Raw genomic sequence first — 25,282 nt, 5'->3', positions numbered from 1 at the left:
AAAAATTATGAAACTCGATGCAGAGGTATAAAATGTACATATGTTTGTATCACGCAATTTTTGTTTGCTGCCCCGGGTTTTAATCGAGCCACAAGAATCCGATTATTTTCCGATTTTTCCTTACAACTCGCTGCAACGTCGATCGATCTTTTACCAAATGTTAGTCCTAACTGAAAGAAGTAACTTTTATCGGAAGAGTTTTTTTAACGGAATAACGCGAGATCGGAAAATAAAGGGACCTCCGTGGGTCAATTTCACCCCGGAAGAGCGAAGTTATATCCTTTGCGTATCCTCGAAGCTGCATAATTTTCTGAATTTGCGCGTCCTCCCTTGTAAATCGTTAACATCGCCGAAAATCTATTAGTCCAAGAAATTATATATTATACAGGGTGGTTTGGTAACTGGTGGTACAAGCGGAAAGGGGGTGATTCTACGCGAAAAAAGAAGTCAAAAATATAGAATACAAATTTTTCGTTCGAGGCTTTGTTTTCGAGAAAATCGACTTTAAATTTTGGCTCGGTACGCCTGCACTTTATCGCGTCTCGTTATAACGAATCTCACTTTAGATCGTTGTCTCGATGGAAAAATTAAAAAAAAAATTTTTTATTCTATATTTTCGACTTCTTTTTTCGCATAGAATCACCCCCTTTCCGTTTGCACCGCCAGTTACCAACCACCCTGTATATAATTATAATTAAATAATAATAAGAAGAAATTTAAGAGATTTGATAAAATCTCGTCTTATTTTAATACTTCCAAAATATTCAGTTTATTTTTTATTATATATAACTATAAATTACAAAACATATAACAATTACAAATATTTAGTAAGCGATGACCGTCGGTGGCGGTGAACGTATAAACTCGCTCGCGTTCGTCGGGCAATTACGAGAATTGCTCGAGACGAGTAGGTTCTCAGGTGGGCGACGTTGTTTGTTCAGAAGCAACGATAAGTAGATTGTCCGGTTCACACTGTGTCGATGTCGACCTACATGTGGTACGTGAACTCCTGCGCAACAACTATCGTGACCTACATGACCGCGAACGTGTTAACGATCACTTGTTGCGAACGGAACTAATCTTTTCTTCGCGGCGAAAACGCGGAAGAGAAGTCGGAACGTTCGTGCCTGTAATACGGAGCATACACCGCTCTTCCATCTTTATCTTCCTTGCATTTATTAGATCGGTTGGCTTGTGGTTCGCTCGAAGTTTAAATTTGCCGCGCAAATATCGCGCCTTCGATCTTGTCCCATCGTTGATTGTCAATTATATCAGAGAAGAAGAAATTTGCTATCGTAGAAATCGAAACATTCGATGTTGGCAAGATTTATGATAAAAATATCACGCTCTATTATTCGTGCGATTTTCTTGGGAGAAAATTTGGAAAAAATACCACGAAGGTTTGCGGTAAAATTAGCATTTGAGGAAGCTTGACGTCTCCTACTTCATCCGAGAAATTTTTTAGTGCGTAAATCGTATTAACGAGGTTTATAAACGAAGAAATTGCAAGAATTCCGCTGTAAGAGATTTTTTTGAGTCGCGAAATTATGCTTCAAAGAGTCATCCTTACGAGTCTGGAATAACGAAACAAGATGGTCCCTGAAAAAATGGAAAATAAGAATAACTTGCATTCAACAATTCAACAATTCAACAATTTCGATTAAATGTACGATACGTTGGGGAGGAATTAAACTTTTATCGTAGAAGGCGCTGTTTGATATGCACCGACCTAATATTCCGTTTTAAAAGAGCACTCGAAAGTCGTCGACGAAGGAAATTTGAAATTTCAAATTAGCGGATAATAAAAGCAAGGATGAGACCTGGTTTTTACATTCGCGAAACTTGAATCCGAAACTTTGTACGATCTCGAAACTCGCGAAGGAATGCTTACCTGTTTCTCCTCTTCTTTTTTCACGAAATAACCACCTTGCGAGCAATCGAAATTTTAATAAACCTGTCTCTTGAAAATCAAATTATTTCTTTGTCGTCGTAAACGATCGTGAGAAATTCTCGCGATCCAATCGATTAGATCGATTTGGATCACGATCAAATTATACGTTGTAATTAGTCGAATAAAGATAAGTTCTAGACAAAAAATTACCTTAGCAATCGACGTTGAAATAAATTAAGAAAAAAAAAAAGAAATTCGTATCGTTGCAATATCCTTGTAAATTATTGCCATAAATCATAATTTATCTAGGCATTGAGAGTTCCCGATGACGAACATAGTACAAACGTGGACAGAACTACGGAAAGGTTATTCAAGGGCGATTGCTCTATCTACGAGAAACGTGATTAACGAGCAATTAGAGAGCGTAGTGTCAATCGCTAAAATTAACCTTTGCCTCGATTGAAGCGGGCTATATGCATACGTAGTTACCTGTTAACGAACGATAGAAAGAAAGACTCGATCTCGTCAGCCTAATCAGTTCATGGCCATTAGCCTGAGAAGTGGAAGCAACGCGGCTGTTCGATAATGCACGCCTCTGCGGTCTTCGACTGACACTCTAGCCACTCTAGAACAGTCTAGAACCTCTTTTTTCGTTCTTTTCATGCCTTATCTTTCACAGATTTTTCATATTTCGTTATTAACTTAAAACAGCGATATATATTTTAATAAATAGATTTACATATATATATACACACATAATAAATAATTATCGAATATTATATATTACTTATATTATAAATACATAGAAAATGATGAAGACATTTATACAAAAAAATGAGAATACATTTATATTCAAAGAAGAAGATATACACACAATTATTCTTAAAATTAATGTTAAAATATGAAAGTTAATATGAATTACAAATATAGCGTGGAATAAATTACACGGGTAGATTATGAATATATAAATTATAGCGTAGAAATATATTCTACACGTTCCTGCGTCTCTCTGCGTAAACAATCATAAAGTAGCACGAGGAAAATAAAACTTTGCTGTGAAATTTGAGTATTTGGACACGAAGGACGATATTTCAGGTCACGTGTATATGTATGTATGTAAGTGTGTGTTTACGTATGCATGTATGTATCTGGAAGTTATTACGTGGCAACCTTCGATGCTCGAGCTTAAATTCGAGCCATTCGCGTAAAGTCCAGTGGAAGGTCAACCTTCCAGGCGAAATATGGAAAGTGAATCAAGTACGGCTGGAGGAAACGAGTTGGCGAGATGCGCTTACGTAACACAAATTATTGCCAGCCAGCTCGACGTTGTGTGCATCGCTCAGGGAACCAATTTCCCTCGAGTTTAACCACGCTTCGGACAGATTCTTATACAAGGCGTTTTCAATGTTTCCTATCGAACTACGTTTCAAGGAAGAAGAAATTTTATGGAATCGAGACATCGGAAATTCGTCAACGTTTACGTTTAGTAAAGTACGAACCCGGAGGAGAAGATTGAAAAAACGTAGAGGGATTAAGCTATCGTTACAAGTTTTTTTTTTTATTTAAATGTTTACATTCACAATTTGTCGAGTTTGGACATTTGGTAGAATTTTTTAGCTGTTAGATTATCATGTGGGTGGCTACCGCCAGTGGGATACCGTCTTCGTGTTTGTTAGGTTGTGTCCTTTGCGAGGTCTGCTGGATGCTTCCTTTTCAGTCTTCTATCCATGTTTCAGGTGTTGATCGTTTCCACAGGCTAGCCGGTTTGGGTGTGTTCCTATTCTTTCTTCGTATTAGGTCATCCCATAAGTTCGTGCCGTTTTTCGAGCGGTTATATATGTTATTTTTGTTAAACACCTACGAATCGTTGTCTTAGGTATTTTCAGAACATTTGACATCTCTTGAACCGTCAAATTTCGTGATTTTTCAACAAGATCCGGAATTTTATCTTCGTCTGTCTGAACAGGACGCTCGGAGCGTTTCTCGTCTTCTAAACAGAAATTCCCAGCTCTAAAACGTTGCAACCACTTCCTACAGGTGCGAGATGAAAGCGCATTTTCTCCGTAAACAGCACATGTGTTTTTCGTGGCAATTGTTACAGAACTTCCTTTCCGAAATTCATATAACACGAGATGTCGAAAATGGATACGCATTTCACTCGTGATTTTTTACCGTTAGAAGTCACTGTGTTCGCTATATTACGATCTTATACCCACGAAAATCTGCTCTAGCCTGTTCTCGATCAGCTAAGCTCAAGTGCATTGGTCCCTTATCGCCGTATGTTTCTAAATCGACACATGAAATGTATGCGCAAAAGTCGACACGAACTTATGGGATGACCTAATATTTTCCTGCTTGTCTTCTAATTTCCTCTTTGACCCAGATCCTTCCGTATATCCTCGTTCCTAACGTACGATGGGGCGTTTACTATTGTTCTAAGAATTTTAGCTTGCATTGTCCCTATTTTGGTTATATGGCTGATTGCTGCTGTCCCCCATAGTGATATTCCATACGTCCAGATTGGTTTTATGATCGTTTTGCATATTTTTCATTTATTGTCTATGCTTAATTTGGATTTTCCACTTGTTAGCCAATGCATTTGTCTCCTTGTTGCCTGTATTTTGTCTATTATCGATTTAGTATGCTGTTTCCATGTGAGTTGTATTTCTAGGTGGAGTCCTAGGTATTTGACTTGCCTTGTTTGCGGTTCAGTAGGATGTTTGGTGGTGTCTGTTCGTTACAAGTGACATTAAAATTATCTTTCACGATAAATTATCTCGACTAACGTCACGTAAATATAGATGGAGCAAATATAGTTGACCTTTCGTATTCTATAGCGCCAAGTCTCTTTTTTAACAATAAATTTCTTCGAGTAATTATTAATATCCGCACGACCATCCAATTTTTCATCATCGAGAAGATAGCTTTTTCAGCGAGTTATTGGTATTTGTACGGCTATCCGATTTTCCACCACTGAAAACATTGGATTAAAATAAAAACAAACAACCCGTGATAACCATGCACGTACCGATATCCAATGGATGGGACGAATGAAATTGCACATTCTAATTAACGGCCAATGTCGTCTTGTTGGGAAACGAGAGCTTGTTAATTAATCAATTTCGAAATAGTAACAATAACGACCGAGCAACAAATATGGCAACTGGCAAACTTTATAAAGGGAAGCGTGAAGCGGAATTGAGAGCTTTCAACAAATAGGGAGAACAAAGAAGAACGAGCAGAAACGAGATATACCAAAACACTGACACGTAGAAGATATACAGTTCGTCAGTTATTCACCGACTACTGTCAGAAAATTCGGACAGGAGTTTTTCAAAAAAATGCTGCCCCGATACGAAGTTTAATCTTGCAGAGTATTTTATCTTCTTTGGGGGGGGGGGGTTAATTCGTACAAAAATAAGGCATGTTTTTGTGAATTATTTGTGACGACACGGTTAAAATCTCTTTATTAAAACCAATAGTACATTAAAGTGTGACATTCGAAGAATATTGCATAAAATTTTCACGAAGAAATATTAAAAAATACGGCAATGGCAGCGATTATTCGGACGTGTCTCGGAAAAAATCAAAGTTCATTCGTTAGGTAACAGTTCTCCGGGTAAAGCTGAGAAGGTTTTTCGAAATTTCAATTTTTCACTTTTTTGGAACACTTTGAAGGGAAAATTAGCCGATTTTGCGAAAATTTGCGGCTAATTTTCCCTTCAAAGTGTTCCAAAAGAGTGAAAAATTGAAATTTCGAAAAACCCTCCCAGCTTTACCTGGGGTTAGGTTGGGGTTATGTTAGCACCAAGTTATGAGCAATTCTACTTTTTTCCGAGACACGTCCGAATAATCGCTGCCATTGCCGTATTTTTTAATATTTCTTCGTGAAAATTTTATGCAATATTCTTCGAATGTCACACTTTAATGTACTATTGGTTTTAATAAAGAGATTTTAACCGTGTCGTCACAAATAATTCACAAAAACATGCCTTATTTTTGTACGAATTAACCTTAGGCCCCCTTAAAGTCATTGCGATCTGATCATCCGTTTTCCTCGATTTTCTCGTCGTATGCGCGTCGCAACGAGATAATTAAGGAAAGTTTGACCACCAAAATCCACCAGGGAGTCACACATCGACAGGCTCATCCATATTCCTATTAATAAACTTTCGCGCTTTCGAATATCGGATACAGAAAATTGACTGTTTTCTACTAATCTATGCGATGTGTATACCAAATAAAAATTATGTTAGGTCGCCTCAAAAGTTTCTTTTGCTTTATAATAATAGACGCAGGACATTTTTTTAGAATAGAAGAAAATTTATTTTGATTTGTATGATCGATTTTGTTCTATCGGAACAATATCGTTAAACTAATATCACACGTTTTATTAAATACAAAATTTATTTAGAACGGAATAACTATTTTACGTATAATATAACAACTTGAAATATTAACGAACAGCGCCCTATTCTCTTGTACTTGTCAAACAGGAATGAATTTGTTTTATTGCACATTCATTCGTTCGACACATACGCGATGCGCTCGTTTCATAGCTTTTTTCTTTTGTTTTCTTCTCTTTCGTTCCTCGCTCGTACAATGCACATGTACATACATCTATTTTCTGACAAATACAATCACAAAAGACGAAATGTAACAAATATAATAAATAGAACAAAATGGATCGTACATAATCCGATAGAATAATATAAAACTATTATTTCCTTGTAAAAGAAACTTTCGGAACAACCTAATAGATAACACACGTATCACGTAATCGGATAAACATAATTGAACGATGGATTAAAATTTAGCTTCAGGGTATAAACTAAGATAAAAAAAAAAAATGTACGAAGCAGCCACATACACAAAATCATTGCAATAGGCATAAGTGTCATAATACAAATAAACGAATATAAATACGATACAATAACAATTAATCAATTTCGCTTTCTCTTTTCAACCAGCAACAATATTTATGCTAAAGTTAGCGTCTAAATATTTAGCAGAGGTTTCATGATGAGTAATCCTCTTTGAATGCTACGAAACGCGATGAAAAACGCTACGAATGTTTCCAACAATCTAATTAAATACGTACAACGCTTTTTCCTTAATTCTACTTGTAGATTACGCTGCCGCGGTTGGGGCACAGAAAAGTTGGAATCACGTTGCATAACACGATCCCGCTGGATCGAGTATTTTTCCTGTGAAATATGTATAGGAGAAACGTACAACTACCAACTAGAGACGCTCCGATCAGCTGATTGTTTGCGTTCACTCTATAAACGAAGTAGAACGGACCGCCGAGCTCGTTTCCCGTAATTGACGTTCGAAAATCAAATTTAATCGCGCTCGAATTAATAAACGCCCACAGAGCCGTGTACCGTGAACGAGAGTACGTAGAATGCGATTAACGGCCGGGTTTTTTGGTCTAGAAACGAAGTGGCACGGACCGTTTGCGGAAGCGTTCTCTCGTTTCTCCATCGTTGCGCCTCTCATTATCATCCACCTTCTCCATATCGATAACGTTCCTAGTTACAACGCGTTTCGTGTTTCTCATGTTCCACTATATCTCTGATGATTCATTCATATATATATATATATATGTATATATACACGGTGATCCTCTGGCTGTGTGTAGTTAACTCAAACGCAGTACTGGCAATCGCGTCGAGGATCGTATACTCTCGTTTTCATCTTACGTACACGTACGTACTGTTGTCGATAAGTAGACTGCGGATTTTTCTGTGCTTTTGCGAAATTTAAATTAAAAAAGAAAAAAAAATAATAATACACGCGTATTTGTGGCGTAGAAAAATATACAAATTATTCAAAGCGACGATGAAAGTTACGACGAGCTTAGATAAAGAAACAAGTTTATAGTCGAGTTCTACTTCTTTCGTCGTATTCGTAAAAATTTCAATTTGCGTAAACATCCGCAGTTTATTCGTGTTGTTGTGTCTAATAAGTATAATTAATGGTATACTTCGATGCGGATACTCTATGGCTAAAAAAGTAGGAGAGGAGATTTAAAGTTTATTGTGTCCAAGAATACAGTTTTAGGTACATATTCGCAATTTTTATGTGAATTTTATGGCTAAAAAAAATAGCTGCACGGAAACTGTGAAGATATTTTGTCAAATATCGTGCAAGCGTACCGGCAATGTTAAATCTGTTAAATCTGTGCTAACTTTATCGTATGCTTGTTTACGATCGAATTATTTTCCTCTTAAGCCGTGCAGCTATTTCTCGTCCATAAATATAAATTTATGTTAATATTAAAAACGCTTTTAAATCGGATTGTCTTTCTTTAAATCATCGAGCTATGAAATTTCATCTACGAGCCAGATTTAAGTCGAATTATCTCTTCTTGAACCGTGAGGCTATTAAATTTAATTTATTTTATAACTTTCGGATCAATGTTGAAGCTATTTTTATATCGAATTATCTTTTCTCAAACCATCGAGCTATTCAATTCCGTCTATAAACAGCTTATAAATTAATATCAATCTAGATTAATATTAACCTTGTAATCGATATCCAAGCTACTTTTATATCGAATTATCATCGAGCTGTTGAACTTGATTATATCGTCTTTGAGTTAATTTGTCAAGAGGACGTGTCATGTACGTACATAGCTAAGTACACAACCAACGACGATTGCCAGTTTCTCGCAGTGTCTCGGTTCAGGAACTTGTACACGCGGTATCATTCATTCAATCGTGCCACTTGACAAGGTCGTGCTGTTTGACACGATCCGGAATCTCGGTCCTTCTTAAACATCTGTCACAATGAATTACAGTGGAATTACTCCGACCAACCAGATATCGTTGTACTACATACGTCTCAATCGCTACATTGTTACGCAGTAACAAGATTACACAATAGCGACAATAAGGAGTAGTACGTGACACGGCATTTAATCGTCATCCTCGTCATCTCTAATGTAAGAAAGCCCCAGGAGGCTTTGTGCATTCGAAAAGGAACGTTTGACCGTTCAATTTAGGAGGAGAGAGCGGCAGGCACTCGAGGGTGACATAAATTAGTCCTTTTTCAATATCGCAATTCGAAAGAAAAAGAAGTTGACCAGCTTCGAATAGAAAATTGGGGACGAAAGTTTGCAAAGATAACGATTTATCGCTTTGTAGATTTCTTTAGGAGCGTTCACAGACGATCCATATTATCGTTAACATTTGGGCAACGATCAAGTTGGCAACTAAGTGATCGCGGATTTTCCTATTAGGTGGTATCGACAAGATCCGCAATCACTTGGTTGCCAACCCAATAATATCGTCGAAATTCCCAACGTTTTGTCGACGATATACAAGGTGTGCGGAAGTTTAGCGTTCAAACTTTGCCACTGTATTCTATAAGTAGAAATAAAACTAAAAAAGAAGTACGAAACGTAGAGCTTCGTTTATCGATACAAAGGTGGTATGGATGTGCCATGGAATTTATCGTTGGATCGATATTATCGTTAACATTTGGGCAACGATCAAGTTGGCAACTAAGTGATCGCGGATCTCGTCAATGCCACTTAATAGCAAAATCCGCAGTCACTTAGTTGCCAGCCCAATAATATCGTCGAAATTCCCAACGTTTTGTCGACGATATACAAGGTGTGCGGAAGTTTAGCGTTCAAACTTTGCCACTGTATTCTATAAGTAGAAATAAAACTGAAAAAGAAGTACTAAACGTAGAGCTTCGTTTATCGATACAAAGATGGTATGGATGTGCCATGGAATTTATCGTTGGATCGATATTATCGTTAACATTTGGGCAACGATCAAGTTGGCAACTAAATGATCGCGGATCTCGTTAATGCCACTTAATAGCAAAATCCGCAGTCACTTAGTTGCCAGCCCAATAATATCGTCGAAATTCCCAACGTTTTGTCGACGATATACAAGGTGTGCGGAAGTTTAGCGTTCAAACTTTGCCACTGTATTCTATAAGTAGAAATAAAACTGAAAAAGAAGTACTAAACGTAGAGCTTCGTTTATCGATACAAAGATGGTATGGATGTGCCATGGAATTTATCGTTGGATCGATATTATCGTTAACATTTGGGCAACGATCAAGTTGGCAACTAAATGATCGCGGATCTCGTTAATGCCACTTAATAGCAAAATCCGCAGTCACTTAGTTGCCAGCCCAATAATATCGTCGAAATTCCCAACGTTTTGTCGACGATATACAAGGTGTGCGGAAGTTTAGCGTTCAAACTTTGCCACTGTATTCTATAAGTAGAAATAAAACTGAAAAAGAAGTACGAAACGTAGAGCTTCGTTCATCGATACAAAGATGGTATGGATGTGCCATGGAATTTATCGTTGGATCGATTTTCTCTTATTTCTTCATATGCGATTTTCATTCGAGTAATTAATTTACGAACGAGGCGAACAGAACGAAAGTGAAACGATACATGGCGCGTTTGTCGTTGTATGATCGTGCACATACAGCGAACATATGTGCCTCGTATCAGCATCTACTACGAACGTTTATCTTGTTTTATCTTGTATTAAATTTAGAGGAAGAGTGTACATTGTACGTTTCTCGCAGTCCATAATTTCGTTGTAACTTATTAATCAAACGCTTATGCACTTTCTGCCGCGTGACATTTCGCTCTTATTTCTACTTATAGGACACACTGGCAAAGTTTCAACGTTAAACCTCTGGATATCCCGTATATTGATCCTCTGGAAGGTGTTCTACGCACGATAACGTTTTGAGAACGTTAAATATTAACGATAATATTGACGATGATATCGATCGGCTGAACGCTCGTTTAGAGTTATTTTTCGAAGAATTTCAATGTTATTTCGAGGATTTCGATTGTACGCGTTTTAAGTAGATACAGTTATAAAATTGCACGCTTTAAAGTTTGATGATTTTATCACTCTTCCTTTGAGCACTAAATATTTCTAATCGTTATTTCATTGTTCAAATTTATTACGGTAAACGTTAATTTATGTATTATTTTTGTATTTATGTATTATTTAATGGAAGCGATTAATTTCTTACTCTTTGGTTCGGTTTTAACATAACTGAATTCATTAATACGAAAGTTTCTGTTACTTTAGCTACGCAAAACACTGAGTCACTTTTGTATCCTGGCGCGATGCTTCGCGTGGACCAAGAAAATCCACTATTTCGCGACCATGACACATAGAAGAGGTATTTTTTGGTAGGATCGTCGATGCTGGCGGACCTTGTTGCGTAGCGAGTTAACGGTACGCCATACCAAAAAAGGTCTTTATCCTCTGCCTTTTCTTTTCGTATAAATAAATTCGACAATTCTTATATTTCTTAAAAGAAAAAAAAAAGATAGAGAGAAGAAGGAAAGAGAAGGTCCACTCTTTCGTAGAAGGAAAGGAACCAAGCTTAAGAATCCTGTCTTTATGCCTTCTCATGAATCATCATCGAAACAGGGCAAGGCTTATTGTAATATCGAGTTGGCAACTAAGTGACTGCGAATTTTGTCATTAGGTGGTATTGACAAAATCCGCAATCGCTTAGTTGCCGATACTTGCACGCTCTACTAACGGTGATTCACTATCTAACAACGTGTAAAGAAAATACACTAACGTTGGAACACTTTGGTTATTTTGTCTTACGTGCCACGAGCTATCCTACGCGTATTAAGCGAACAACCGAAAATGTAACTTTAAACGTAATAAAGGCGAAACGTTCGCATCGTGAACATTAATTCAGTTCTTTGCTATTAAAGTATCCATAAGCTTTTTATCAGTTGGCAAATTTGAAACAGGCTTACGTTGCGTTAGCATCGTTATTACTAACAATACCACGTCCTAATTACCTTGTTATTAATATTAATGCAATTAATATGTTATTTTACATTTATATTAATCGATATAACAACACTGTGTACTGATTACATTAGTACTGTTATTAATAATAACGCCGATGCAATGTAAACCGGTATAGTAATATTATCGTTAATCCTTTTAATCCGAGAAATTTCGTCGAACAATTTCCGTAAACGATTCTTTCGTCTATTCATTTTAATCAACGTCTATTAATTCCGATAGAATTTAGAAACCGCCACTCAGCGTGCAGCTTCGAGATCAACGCCGAGTTCCTCCACCGCGTTTCATACATAAATAACTAAAACAAATAATTACGCAGCAAAATCGCGAACAAACCTGCCCCGGATTCGATCGAACTAGATAGAACGTACATATACGTCGCTCGGACTCGATGCGAACGTACAGGACGTATATACAGGGCGGTTGGTAAATGGTGGTACAATCGGAAAGGGGGTGATTCTACGCGAAAAAAGAAATCGAAAATATAGAATAAAATTTTTTTAATTTTTTTTTTAAACTTTTCCATCGAGACAACGATCTACAGTGAGATCCGTTATAACGAGACGCGATAAAGTGCAGGCGTACTGAGCGAAAATTCAAAGTCGATTTTCTCGAAAACAAAGCCCCGAACGAAAAATTTGTATTCTACGTTTTCGACTTCTTTTTACGCGTAGAATCACCCCCTTTCCGCTTGTACCACCAATTACCAACCATCCTGCATATACGTCGCGGACGATCGATAATAAAGAATCGATAATTATCGTTATCGCGAATAGTAATACCGTGCCTTAGCACGTTTATCAACGAATCACGATATTAAAGCGATACACCGTAGCATATACCGTTTGAATTTCGCAATCTGACATTTTTTTCTCTCTTTCGGCCGTTCCTTGTCTCTGACGTCACCAGTTGCAATTTCGATATGAACGAGTGCGAGAGTTTCGCAGGCGGAAAGGGAGCGGTTACGTGACGTTTGTTCCGGCATCTCGATTAAGGTTGGTCTAGAGCTTGGAAAATTGCGACATCGTTCGCAGAGGCTGAGACCGGGCGTCGCGTCGCGGCGCGCCGTCGTGCATCCAGGTGCAACTGGTTACAGTCAGGAGAGCATGACCGGCCAGTGCGAATAACTGTATCAGATTTTTTGTGTATCTGGACTTCTCACTTTGTCAGAAGATTTAATCGAGCCGTGCTAAACTTTCCCGCCTCGTGTACGTCTCTCCGGTCTGCCAACTTTCTGCGAGAGCTTGCTGGTTTTAACGGAGGATAGGACATTCCTTGGTGAGTTGTTAGAAAATCGCTTCTTTTTTTTTCTTCGTTGATTTATTCAAATGTAAATGGTACAAAGGTATTTCGGGATACTTTTTGTTAGAAAGTAATCAAGTTTCACAACGAAGATTTCCAGTTTCTCCGTGATTCTTTCTTAACAAGCGTCTTTTCAATTTTTCCAATTAACAATTTTTCGCGAATTATATAGCTAAGTCGTTTTTTTCGTTTACTAGAACGAGAATCGACTCTTACACTTCTATGTAGGAGTTAATCTTGTCTGACATATTCGCTTACATAATCTTTTAGGAACGATGCGCGATCTTTGTTAGAAGGAAGAACGAAATCAGTCGATGGAATTTCGTCGGAATAAATTCCTAAGAGAAGCGCATTCTTTCGCGAAGCTGTGTCCTCTCTTAATTGGTTCTCTGAACATACGTCGACAAGCATAGTTAGCTTCGAATTTAATATCGAGACGAATTACGTAACGCAATAATTGGAAAACGATATAAAAAGAGAATTCGATATAGAAAAGTACGTGATATGAAAATTATATTTCGCCATTTAAAAATTCTATCTTCCATGGCCGAGCATTCGTGATTCAGCGATCTCCCCGGTTCTTCAAATTCTTTGCTTCGTGTTTCTGACGGTGAGTCACGCCGCAGCGGATTGAGCAACCGATTACTCACTTAAGTATCCGATTTTCTGGATGACGAGGTAGCCGCGGTTGTTCAGCCGACCGCGAATCTCCTTCCACAGCCAGATAACGCATCGACTTTCCCGTCGATCGAAGTTTATTTTTCGATCTGATCGATTGTGTTTATCACGGCGAAGAATGTGATACTATTAGATTGCTGCACATGTTCTTCCCACTCGAGTAAATACATCTCTTCCAGAGATTCAATTTTTTACACGTAAACACCTGAAGCGCAATTAAAATTCCAATGAAGAGGCAGGCGAGAGGGAAAGCCGCGATAGATCGATTTTCCTTGATCTTTCTAATCTTTGCGCTTCGTAAATCCTATCGTTCGACGACCAGCAACGTACTTACATAATTTCCAACTGTTAGATCGAAAGATACAAAGATTATTTGGAAATAGCTGATAAATCTCTACCGAGTTTCATAACAAATCGATGGTACGCACAGTGTTACGACGATCGGTATTTTTAGAATGTTCGAGAAACCGGCGAAGATACGAGTACAGTTAAGGTGAAAATGAAGCAGAAGTGGAGAAAACGCTGATATAAAGCTCGTTTCGGGATCGTTCTTTAACGTCGACGATACAAACCCGCACAAACCTGAACTCGTTACAAATCATTGCACGCATGTGCCATCGTATTTCACCGCACGACTATCTGTTTCTACAGAGATAGAACTTGCAGAGCGATCAAATAGCTTGATACTTCCACGTATTTTGTATATTTTGAAAAATATAGTCAAATATACAGGGTAGTTGGTGACTGGTGGTACAAGCGGAAAGGGGATGATTCTACGCGAAAAAAGAAGTCGAAAATATATAGTAAAAATTTTTCGTTCGAGGCTTTGTTTTCGAAAAAATCGACTTTGAATTTTCGCTCGGTACGCCTGCACTTTATCGCGTCTCGTTATAACGGATCTCACTGCAGATCGTTGTCTCGATGGAAAAATTAAAAAAAGAAATTTGTATTTTATATTTTCGACTTCTTTTTTCGCGTAGAATCACCCCCTTTCCGCTTGTACCACCAGTTACCAACCACTCTGTATAAATTCTCTGTATCTCTCGCGAAACTTTACATCGATTCGCGCACGTTTTATTGACGATGTTATCTAAACCATTCGTACGGTTGATAATCGTCTTAGTCCACGAAACTTATCTCGTTTTAATCATTTTGAAGAGTGCGTTATCACGGATCGTGGTAACACCGATGATCATCTCCGGCAGTCAGAGAACGTTTGATCGTTATCAGCGGAGTTTTCAGTTTGTGGTCGATTAAAAAAGCTGCTGGTACTCGGCACGCGTTAACATCAGCTCTAAATCAATCGCTGGAGCACGTTGGTCGAGTGCGAACGTTCGAGCGGCACTCAATCCACGTCGACGCCTGATATTTCCGCGTATCCACGTGACTAATGGACCATTGTCCTGACAAGTGCAACGAGAGGGCACCGAGTCAAAATTCACCGACAGAGATCCACGAAACGTGGCGGACAATTTAAACAATCGACCAGGACAAATAGAATTTTCAACGAGCTCCTCCGTGTGCCCTATACCTGTTAAACATAATCGTTTCGCGTCGTTAACTTGGACAGAAGACTATAGAAGACTATACAGACTATACTGAGAGAATAAAAGATCAAGTTGTTTCACCTCCTACCTTCGTTCTTTCCGGTTTCCAAGCTTAATGGTCATCCCCATCATGGCGATTCAAGGAAACAGTCGAGCGGATATTCCGCGATGATTACCGATATCTTAAGCCGCGTACTCGTTACCAAACGTGTTTATAATTATCGCCTTATCCACGTAACGCCTTATAATTATCCTACGATCATCTCGCGAACAGTGCCCGTCACAACTCGACGAACAGCTCTGGAGATCTACGAACTTATTTCGTACGCAAACGGCGACAGACTGGTCGTAAGACTGCCCCGTAATCTTGGAAAACAGGATTGGCGTTTCCTGAAGATTACTTTTCACCGAGTAATGCAATAGCAGTGTGCTTGGCAACTAAGTGACTGCGGATTTTGGCATTACCACCTAATGACAAAATCCGCAGTCACTTAGTTGCCAGCCCAATAATATCGTCGAAATTCCCAACGTTTTGTCGACGATATACGAGGTGTGCGGAAGTTTAGCGTTCAAACTTTGCCACTGTGTTCTATAAGTAGAAATAAAACTGAAAAAGAAGTACGAAACGTAGAGCTTCGTTCATCGATACAAAGGTGGTATGGATGAGCCATGCAATTTATCGTTGGACCGATATTATCGTTAACATTTGGGCAACGATCAAGTTGGCAACTAAGTGATTGCGGATCTTGCCAATACCACTTAATAGCAAAATCCGCAGTCACTTAGTTGCCAGCCCAATAATATCGTCGAAATTCCCAACGTTTTGTCGACGATATACGAGGTGTGCGGAAGTTTAGCGTTCAAACTTTGCCACTGTGTTCTATAAGTAGAAATAAAACTGAAAAAGAAGTACGAAACGTAGAGCTTCGTTCATCGATACAAAGGTGGTATGGATGTGCCATGGAATTTATCGTTAGATCGATATTATCGTTAACATTTGGGCAAGGATCAAGTTGGCAACTAAGTGATCGCGGATCTCGTCAATGCCACTTAATAGCAAAATTCGCAGTCTCTTAGTTGCCAACCCAATAATCTTGCACTGGACTTTTTAGCTTGAGCGAAGGATTTCACGAATTTCTAGAATTATTACGGTGTCCATCGTTGTACCCAAGTACGGTGTATTCCGGCGTAATTTTTCACGAAAGTATTCGCCAACTGTGTACAGAGGCGACGATTGGTTTAATGAATTGTTGGCGAACCGAAGCTGGCACACGCCTCTGTTTCGCGATGGTTATTGCGATGGTTGTTGGTGCTTCGATCGACTGATTTTTCCAACTCTGTTTCAGGCACACGCAGATGACGCGATGACGCTGCATTGGTGGATGCACTGGTTCTGGGTTACCGCTCAATTTCTCGGTACGTTCTGAATAATCTTTAAAATCAAGGACATCTGGCTACTTGGTTTTCTTACTTCTTTCACGCGTTCCCAGACATTTAGTTCAACTCGTTCAGCAACTGAGCCGAAATTCAAATTCGTCTACGAATTCTAGTTCATGTTCCAGCATTTACGATCTAAATAGAAGTGGCGTGAAACGCCGTACGCGTGCAATTACAATAGACGTTTATGTCGAGAGAGGAAAATCTTGCCAAGGATTCTCGCAACTACATATTCGCTTGCTTCTCTCCATCGTTCGGAAATTGTCCGAACGTGGCAATAATTTTTCACGAACAAAAAGCCTTCGTATTATGTAACGGAGTTTTCATAGTAATAGCAGTATAAATAATGTTAGTAATAACAACAGTACCAGTAGAGATAATAATAATATAATCTTTCGTTCTGTAGTTGAAATTCGCGTTCAAATAATTAAATTAAAGAAGCGATTCTCGTGTAACGAGGACAAAAGCAAGTGATGTTTGTTCATTTTTGTTTCTTCTTGGACTAACTATTTACCGATTACGTGGCGCTAGACCTTCTTCGATGTAATTTCTTTATTTCAGTTCTTCTTATTGTTCATTGTATATCATCCTAGTCTCGTGAGACCATCTTTGACGATGTAATCGTCGTCGGCGTGCAGTATGGTATCGTAACTGTCAGAATGCAAAAGTTAAGACATTTTTTTTTAAATTGCAGCGACCTTGAAATCTTCTCCGAACGTGACGTTACGATTATTAAACGAACACCTCCGTCTTTTATTACATACTCTTCTAGCTAATATACGGACGTTTTCAAAACGCTAGAAACTTGTGCCTCTCGCACCATCCGCTATCGTGACACTTTCTTTCGTTCTTCTTAAATTGCTTACAATCAATTCCACATTGGAAATTAGAAGTATGTTCGATGGCTTTGTTTAATGACGTGAAAGCAACCTTATTAGTTGCACCGTGTGTTGTATATTGCATACAATGTATACGACAGACGTGAGTCTCTAGCGACCTCGGAATACGAAGAATTTATTTCTTTTCTTTTTTTTCTCTTTGTTTTTATACAAAACCACATATCATTTACCGAGTCTGATTGCCAGATTTAGCAGCGTATCTTCTTAATCCGTAATTTTTAATCTGCTCGATCGTTAGCTTCGCTATCGCGATACAAACTTTTAAATAGCCGGAGCTTAAAAGCGATGCTGGCAATGGACTGACTGTTTTGGAAACGTTGAAAAGCCACGATCTCGAGCTTTGGCAATGCCAGTAGCGACGTTACGAGAAACGTCTTTAAAAGCGTTCCTGTGGCATAGCGGATTATGCAACAGACAACGAGCTCGTAGTGTTTTGCAAAAGTCTGGATACCAGCTACGAGAATAATACGCGATGAAGGATGGAGATATACGTTAAAAAATGTTAAGACGCGATTCGCAGGAGGTTCCTAGCTCGTCGCAACATCAAATACACAAGGATATAGCATATTATCCCCGTCGCATAACGTGCAATTTTTGTCTGACACATTTTTTCCTGTCGTTCATGCTTTTCGAAATATTTGAAGATGAAGATTCCGGATAAACCGGACACGCTGTATGTACAACATACGTATGAAACACGTACTTGTCCCTCGATGAATCCTGATAAATGGAACGCTAAAGGAGCGCTCAGGCGATCGATATTATTGTCAATATTTAAGGTTCTCAATATTATCGTACATAAAAGACCCTCTAGACGGTCAATATTATATTGTCAGTAGAACGTTGAGAGCCTTAAATATTGACAACGATATCGATCGTTTGAACGCTCCTTGCTACGTTGTGTTTAATTAAAACGTACCCGACATGTTCGAAGTACGAGTAACTGGATAGTAAAATACATGCTGCGTGTATCTAAATTAAATGCGTACAAACGGACCTGTACACCGCATATAACACGGAAATTTGTCATTTTCAGTGATCTTAGGGAACCCAGTGCCGTCGAGCACGGCGGAGCCGCGTGGCCAGGTGCAGGATCGCCTGAGCTCAGAACCGACATCCGAAATCGCTTCTATAGAAGCGGAGAGATCGTCCGAGCTTCGACAGAGCTTCCGTGTAGCCAAAGCGATCGGTCTTCATCCTCCCACAAATACAGCGGTGATCTTGGAGAGACAGTCGAGCACGATCTCCACTCCCATGGAGGTCGGTCCGAGTGTCATCGAAAGCAGTACCGATCCCATAGACGAGTATCACGGAGGAAACGCGAGCAACGCTGTCGTCGATCTGGACACCGTGAAAAGTTTCACGCCGCAGTTAATCAGCGACGTGGCTGGCGTAGAGAGGATTCGAAATACTGCAACGAAGAAGGATAGTAAGATCACGTGGATCCTAACAACGAACAAAACAGGCGGTAGATCGAAGTACGAGCAGGAAGAGAAAGTCGATGAAAATGGGAATCGGAACGCCAGCACGGACGAAGTGGAGGATCTCACGGTGCTACCTCTTCAGGAAGAGGTGTCTAGAATCAGGCTGGTACTGAATAAAACGAAACCCTCCTCGTTTTTATCTTCCTCGTCCTCCTCTTTCTCGTCGTCCGCTGGTAGTTCCGGCATCAAGACGTTCAATCGATCGGATGACATCGAAATCAACGGAGAGTTGATAGAGGAGCCACGTGTGTTCGCCACTGCCGCCTCCATTCTGGAAGGTAGCGCTTTTTTTCTTTTTTTACAGAGTTTTCCGCTTGGATAGATTCTTCACTTGTTAACGAAATTTTAATATTGGCTATAACGACATGACGAGTAAAAATAGTAGAACGAATAAACACTGTTGCGTAGCTATTGCGATATCAGTTAGAATCGTTTAAAACGTCGTTTTTGTAATATGAAGTGAAAAATGTATCTGGTTGGAAATTTTGTTGCGCCATTGTATGCGTTACGTGCATGTGAAGATTTTTGTAAAATATTGAAACTCGATTTGCCTGTTAAAGGGAGATCGAGATAAAGGTTGCAGAATCGTAACAGAATTTAAATAGCAAGCGAGATCTTCTTTGGATTTGCGTTGTGTCGATAATGATCTGATGTAAATGCGTTACAGTCGGAGTGAGCGAATCAACGCGATTGAGCAGAGCGCGGAACACATTTCCCAAAGAGTTCCAAAGGGATCAGGTACAGGGAGACCATCTTGCCGATTACAATGAAAGCAATAACAAGAAGCAGGAAAGCGGCTCGAGATCAACGTTAGACATCGCCGCTATTACCGGAAGCTGCGTAGCGACTGTAGTTTTACTCAGCACAATGGGTAGCCTTGGATTCATTATGTACAGGTAATTAACGCGTTACGAACCGAATCTTGTTGCGTAGGAGACGAAACGACTTTCAGCATTGCATAGAAAAATTATCTCGTTACAGACGTAGGTACCTGAATCCGCCACAAACGCTTAACAGCGACAAATGCAGTAACCCGGATAGTTCCGGTTATATCGATGATTCCACGATTCGCGTAAGTACGAATATTTAAAAAGCATATCGGAGCTTATCATGGTTGTACGATAGTAGGAGTGTTCATTTTGGGAGAATTCGATGGTGGAGTTCTTATTTGAAATTCGCAGCATTGCGTTAAATATTGTATATTTATGTTTCAATTTCATTTGTGCAAATTGCCAAAATCATCTTCCAAATAACGTCGAATGATTCCACAACAAGCGTGATAACTCACCTAACTTTTACGTGGCGGGAGATCATAGTGGTGAAAAGATGATAGTAACGAATTTCTTAAAATTAAGAAAACGCGTTTGCAAATACACACACGTATAAATAAAATTGCAATTTGGTTGACCACCGATTAAACGAATAATTCTGTTAAGTATTGTAAAACACGAATGATCGATATTTTTTAAACGTTGACCACTATGATACTCGGCTCATCAAATGATCCTTAATGGTAATACGTAATGTATTAAAATAAACGTTCATTTACAGGATAATTCGGAAGAAATGTACAGCTTGGATAATGATTCGTTTTTAAATTCGCTAGAAGCGATGACAATACAAAATTATTGGACGGATAGTGTGAAGCATACGAAACTATGACAAAAGAAGATAATTCAACCCGGAAAGAGAATCGAAACGTTCAGTATTTCTGATGGCGAGGCGCACGAACAAATATCGTTGTTGGAACAATAGCATGTACTTACTCGATGAGTGCCCGGAAGAAAGTGAATATTTGCCGTAGTATAATTGTATAGACACGCAGGAACGTTGTTTTCCTCCGAATGTTTGAACGCAATGGCTGGTTAGCGATTCCGATAAAAATATGAGCGAATAAAATATTTTAAGTCGAAGATTTTCAAAGACTTTTTAGGTAAAAAGAAAACTCCGTCGGTCTTACGATTTCTTAAAGAAAGCTTGACGATACATCAAAATTGCATGGTCTGCGCGCATTCCTGTATTCGCGTTATACATGGAACACGCGTGCGAATTTGTGACTATATCGCGTACGAATTTGTGAATATATCGCGTGCGATGTATAACGTGGTATATACGTGTATCACGCACATGCCTGAATTTTGATTTTGTCACTCGTTCCCTCTATTTTTCTACCATGATAACAATTGGCAATGATCGCGGTATTATTAAAGAAAGACAGCGATACCGTCACTTTCGTCGGACTGCAGTGATCGAATAGTGCAATAAAATGTACTTCATTGATGCGATAATTATAACGAGATAAACTTTTTAGAGCGGTAAGTACAAATAAAACGATTAATGTTTAGCTAAATATTATTATATTAAAGGCGCGAAACGTAATTTAATAAAACTGAATTCCTACGAATCGTCGGAGAACTAATTGTATCGTGATAAGAACTACTTCCGTACTACTTGTACTATCTTGCATTTCGATTTCTACAAACTGTACTCACGTATATCGTCTCTTAATTTAAGATCCAACTTCAACGTTTCTTACAGTCTTCGAACTTTTATTGAAAGATTAACGCGGTTCTAAATAGAATAACGGGATCTGAATACCTTCTCGCTTGCGTACATGGTCAGCTTCGAATATTTTCAAGATGTAGAATCGGGCTAATAAAAGATCGGACCAAATACATACCGTAGTTTATAGCTTTATGCCTTTATAACATATCCAGCAAGAGGAAGTAAGGAGATTTCATTCTCGTGTTTTCCACTTAACTTCTAGCTTGTACATATGTACATCTACATGTACTATACGATTAATTATGTTATTAAGTATGTCTATGTATAGATGTGCGAATTTATGACGGTTCCTCGGAGCCTTCGAAATACAGTTTACGTTCTAGTAGAAGTTAGCATTTGTTTGTTCGAATATATTTCTATACAAACCTTAAACCGTGAACGGTGAACGAAGAGGAAGATTTATTGTGATAGATTGTAGCGTTTAATAAATGTAAAATTATTATTAATTCGTTTTATGCTGATGATTGTGAATAAATCTACACGTATATTATTATTATTATTATTATTATTATTATTATTATTATTATTATTATTATTATTATTATTATTGCTATTATGATAAATTAACTTTTTCTTCCTATTTTTGTTATAAAACAGATAAATTCCAAAATAAATAAATTCCATTATTAAAATATCGTTTGCGCTCTTTTTGGTTCATTTAGTCGTCATCAGATGGCGTTCGTATCCTGCTTTCACGATGGATTATGCACGTACCGTCATCTCTGCTGATTGTCCCGTTACAACTTTTTTGACCATATTCTATACGTTTTTGAACCGATAATGTATTAAAATACATTACATACTAATATACTGGTATCAATAACATGTTAATGAACTTGAATGTGTTAAGTGTACACTGAAGTGAAACGAAATAACATACAAGTATTCACGGTTATGTATCGTATGGAACGCGATATCAGCTGAGTTTTTTGATTCGCTTAGTTGAAGACGAATGATGTTAAAAATATTTTAAGGAAGAATTTGTAAAAATGCAGTGGCCATCCTTTACCCTTATATTAACGAAACTATTTCTGGCTTATATCGTTTATTCGATTTATAATTTGTCTCTGTTGTTCGTGGCACCGGCTTGTGAAGAAGGCAAACCATGCCTGACGTCGTATTTAAGTCAAAAACAGCAACTGCAATTGCGAATTTACAGTTCCGTCGACAAATATCCTACCGAACAGCAGATCGATTTCGTATACGCTAGTGAAAATTTCAATTATACACACACAAATAGTCTGTGAGTAGATATTCTCTATTTATGCACTTGTGAGAAAATTAAAAACTGCAGAATACATGTAATATAAATACAGTAAAAGTAAATATATAAAATATTCAAAATATAACACTCGTTATAATATTTTGTGAACAAAATAAATGCTTTGGTTACATTACATTTCTTGAGATAAAAGTATGAATTTGCATAAATATCCTTTACCGTTTATTTATAAACATTAAATTTTATATGCATGCGCCTCTCTTTATATGCAAACATTATATTTTTCTTTCAGTCCATTAACTTTGAATGTTCCACGCAAAACACGAAATAATGGAACATTGTTTTTGCATATTATCGTTGCACCGATGCTTCCTTCTAGGAAGTATGCAAAAGGTATTATCAATATACAGAAGGTATGAAAGATAATATGAATTTTATTTTTATATATAAGTTTTTTATGTATATATTTAACAATGTAACTATTGTAGGATCCATATGTATCTTACATTCCTATTAAAATGACCCAATATACCATTCCTGAAGCAGAAGCTTTCAATCTATTAGGTGAGAGAAATTCAAATCCCAAGAAGAAGCAAAATTTTGTAAATCCAGTGACACATATTAAGAGTCGCGTAACATTTACAATAATGACTGATGATGTGAAGCTACCTGTGCATAATGTACCTGTGGAACTTGTGGATCACTTAAAGTATATTAGCATTATTTACATATATTTTAAGCATTGATATTATATAACATTAGTATTTTCATTATTTAAAAAAACATTAAAATTTTCATTATTTCAGAATCATACAAGGCAGAACATTTTTACCTATAATTAACTGTGACTTTTTACAAACCAGACATCGTGATTTAGTGAAAATCGTGCCTCAGAATAATACAGTTAATATCACGTTGCAATATTCTCCAATTTCTATTGGGAAGTTAAGGTTGCTGTTGCATGTGGAAGCTAGTATGCAAAATTTAAAAACTCTTGGATTTTCTGATAAGGATGTAGATGAAGTAAAAGGAATTTTTGCAGATACCAACATATATATTCTAGGAGGAACTTTTCTTATTGCAGCCATTCATGTATGTAAACTAAAGTATAACTACGACTTAGTTTGAAATATAATTTAATACGACATTTTATATCTCTGTAGCTGCTATTTGACTTCCTTGCTTTTAAAAATGACGTGAGTTATTGGAGAAGGAAAGATAATCTTGTGGGCCTTAGTAAATGGACTGTTGTATGGCGAGGATTTAGTCAGACTGTTATTTTCCTTTACTTACTAGACGAAGGTTCGTCTCTACTTGTCCTAATACCTATTGGAATTGGATCTATTATTGAGGTAATGGTAAACTGTATACATGTAGCTGCTAGTATTTTACTCAGTATTTTAGTACATACTCTTTTTCTTTTTTATGTTTTTTTTCTCAATAGATGTGGAAATTAAAAAAAGTGTTGAGACTTAGGCTTAAAAACAATAATAACAACGATATAGCTGAAGTTAGAACAAGAGAATTCGATGCTGAAAGTATGCATTACTTAAGTTATTTATTGTATCCTCTTGTTATCGGCGGTGCAATCTATTCTTTACTTTATGAACCACACAAAAGGTATACAACTGTATGTAATTAGAAATTGATGTATGTAAATATCTATGCATATAATGTTTTGAATTTCAGTTGGTACTCGTGGAGCATAAACTCCTTAGTAAACGGTGTTTATGCATTCGGGTTTTTGTTCATGCTTCCGCAACTTTTTGTAAACTACAAACTAAAATCCGTAGCACATCTACCATGGAGAACGTTCATGTATAAAGCATTCAATACATTTATAGATGACGTCTTCGCATTTATCATTTCAACTCCAACCGCGCATAGAATAGCGTGTTTTAGAGATGACGCGGTTTTTCTCATTTATCTTTATCAACGATGGTGAGTCAGGAACTTTTATGTTTTATGTAATTGTATGTAGAGTTTACTCTGACAAATGTCATCATTTATAGGTTGTATCCGGTAGACAAATCTCGTCCAGATGTTGATGTTATTGGCAAGGAAGCTGTTAATTCTGAAAATTTAAATAAAAAGACCGACTAAGATGAATACTCAATTTCTAATATCTCTTTAAATATGTGCATCTGAAATTACTATGACATTGAATGATGTTTCACTAGTGCATACCGATATGAATGCCTAAATGGTATGGCTTTCATAATATTTTTGAAGTAACCTCTTGTTATATACGCATTTACATTGTTAAAAGACAGAACTGATATATAACGATCTTTCATTGTGATATATTAAAAAAAGATTGTTAAAGCGTGAAAATATAATGAAGAATATTTCTTTCATTTTGTATGATTTTTATATTATTTTTTACAACGAAATTTTATGAATAGTATCACGTGTATCATTTGA

General features: G+C 37.6%; 2 protein-coding genes across 8 annotated transcripts in view; both read left to right on the top strand.

Moving 5' to 3' along the window:
• The window catches only part of LOC126863492 (uncharacterized), a 49,542-nt gene extending 27,410 nt beyond the window's left edge, over positions 1-22,132 (top strand). For 4 of the 7 annotated variants that reach the window (XM_050613730.1, XM_050613729.1, XM_050613733.1 and 1 more), the window contains exons 2-6: positions 16,598-16,667; positions 18,624-19,349; positions 19,739-19,967; positions 20,053-20,143; positions 20,623-22,132. In XM_050613730.1, the coding sequence (XP_050469687.1) occupies positions 16,616-16,667; positions 18,624-19,349; positions 19,739-19,967; positions 20,053-20,143; positions 20,623-20,733 (1,209 nt within the window). In that variant the 5' untranslated portion in view covers positions 16,598-16,615 and the 3' untranslated portion in view covers positions 20,734-22,132. Of the gene's footprint in view, positions 1-7,518; positions 7,603-7,719; positions 7,958-12,888; positions 13,003-16,597; positions 16,668-18,623; positions 19,350-19,738; positions 19,968-20,052; positions 20,144-20,622 lie in introns of those variants that run through there. The other 3 variants (XM_050613731.1, XM_050613734.1, XM_050613732.1) reach the window with 3 other exon arrangements.
• A 141-nt stretch (positions 22,133-22,273) lies between these two features.
• Positions 22,274-25,220, top strand: LOC126863485 (lipid scramblase CLPTM1L). Its single transcript, XM_050613718.1, has 8 exons — positions 22,274-22,879; positions 23,151-23,271; positions 23,347-23,567; positions 23,665-23,950; positions 24,022-24,210; positions 24,303-24,478; positions 24,548-24,799; positions 24,871-25,220. Exons 1-8 carry the CDS (start codon positions 22,626-22,628, stop codon positions 24,959-24,961), a joined length of 1,590 nt encoding a protein of 529 aa, XP_050469675.1. The 5' UTR covers positions 22,274-22,625; the 3' UTR covers positions 24,962-25,220.
• Positions 25,221-25,282: the final 62 nt, after the last annotated feature.

This window comes from Bombus huntii, chromosome 3 (genome assembly GCF_024542735.1).
Source record: "Bombus huntii isolate Logan2020A chromosome 3, iyBomHunt1.1, whole genome shotgun sequence".
Classification (NCBI taxonomy): Eukaryota; Metazoa; Arthropoda; class Insecta; order Hymenoptera; family Apidae; genus Bombus; species Bombus huntii.
The sequence above is the reverse complement of the archived record's forward strand: the minus strand, read 5'-3'. Positions and strand labels throughout refer to the sequence as shown.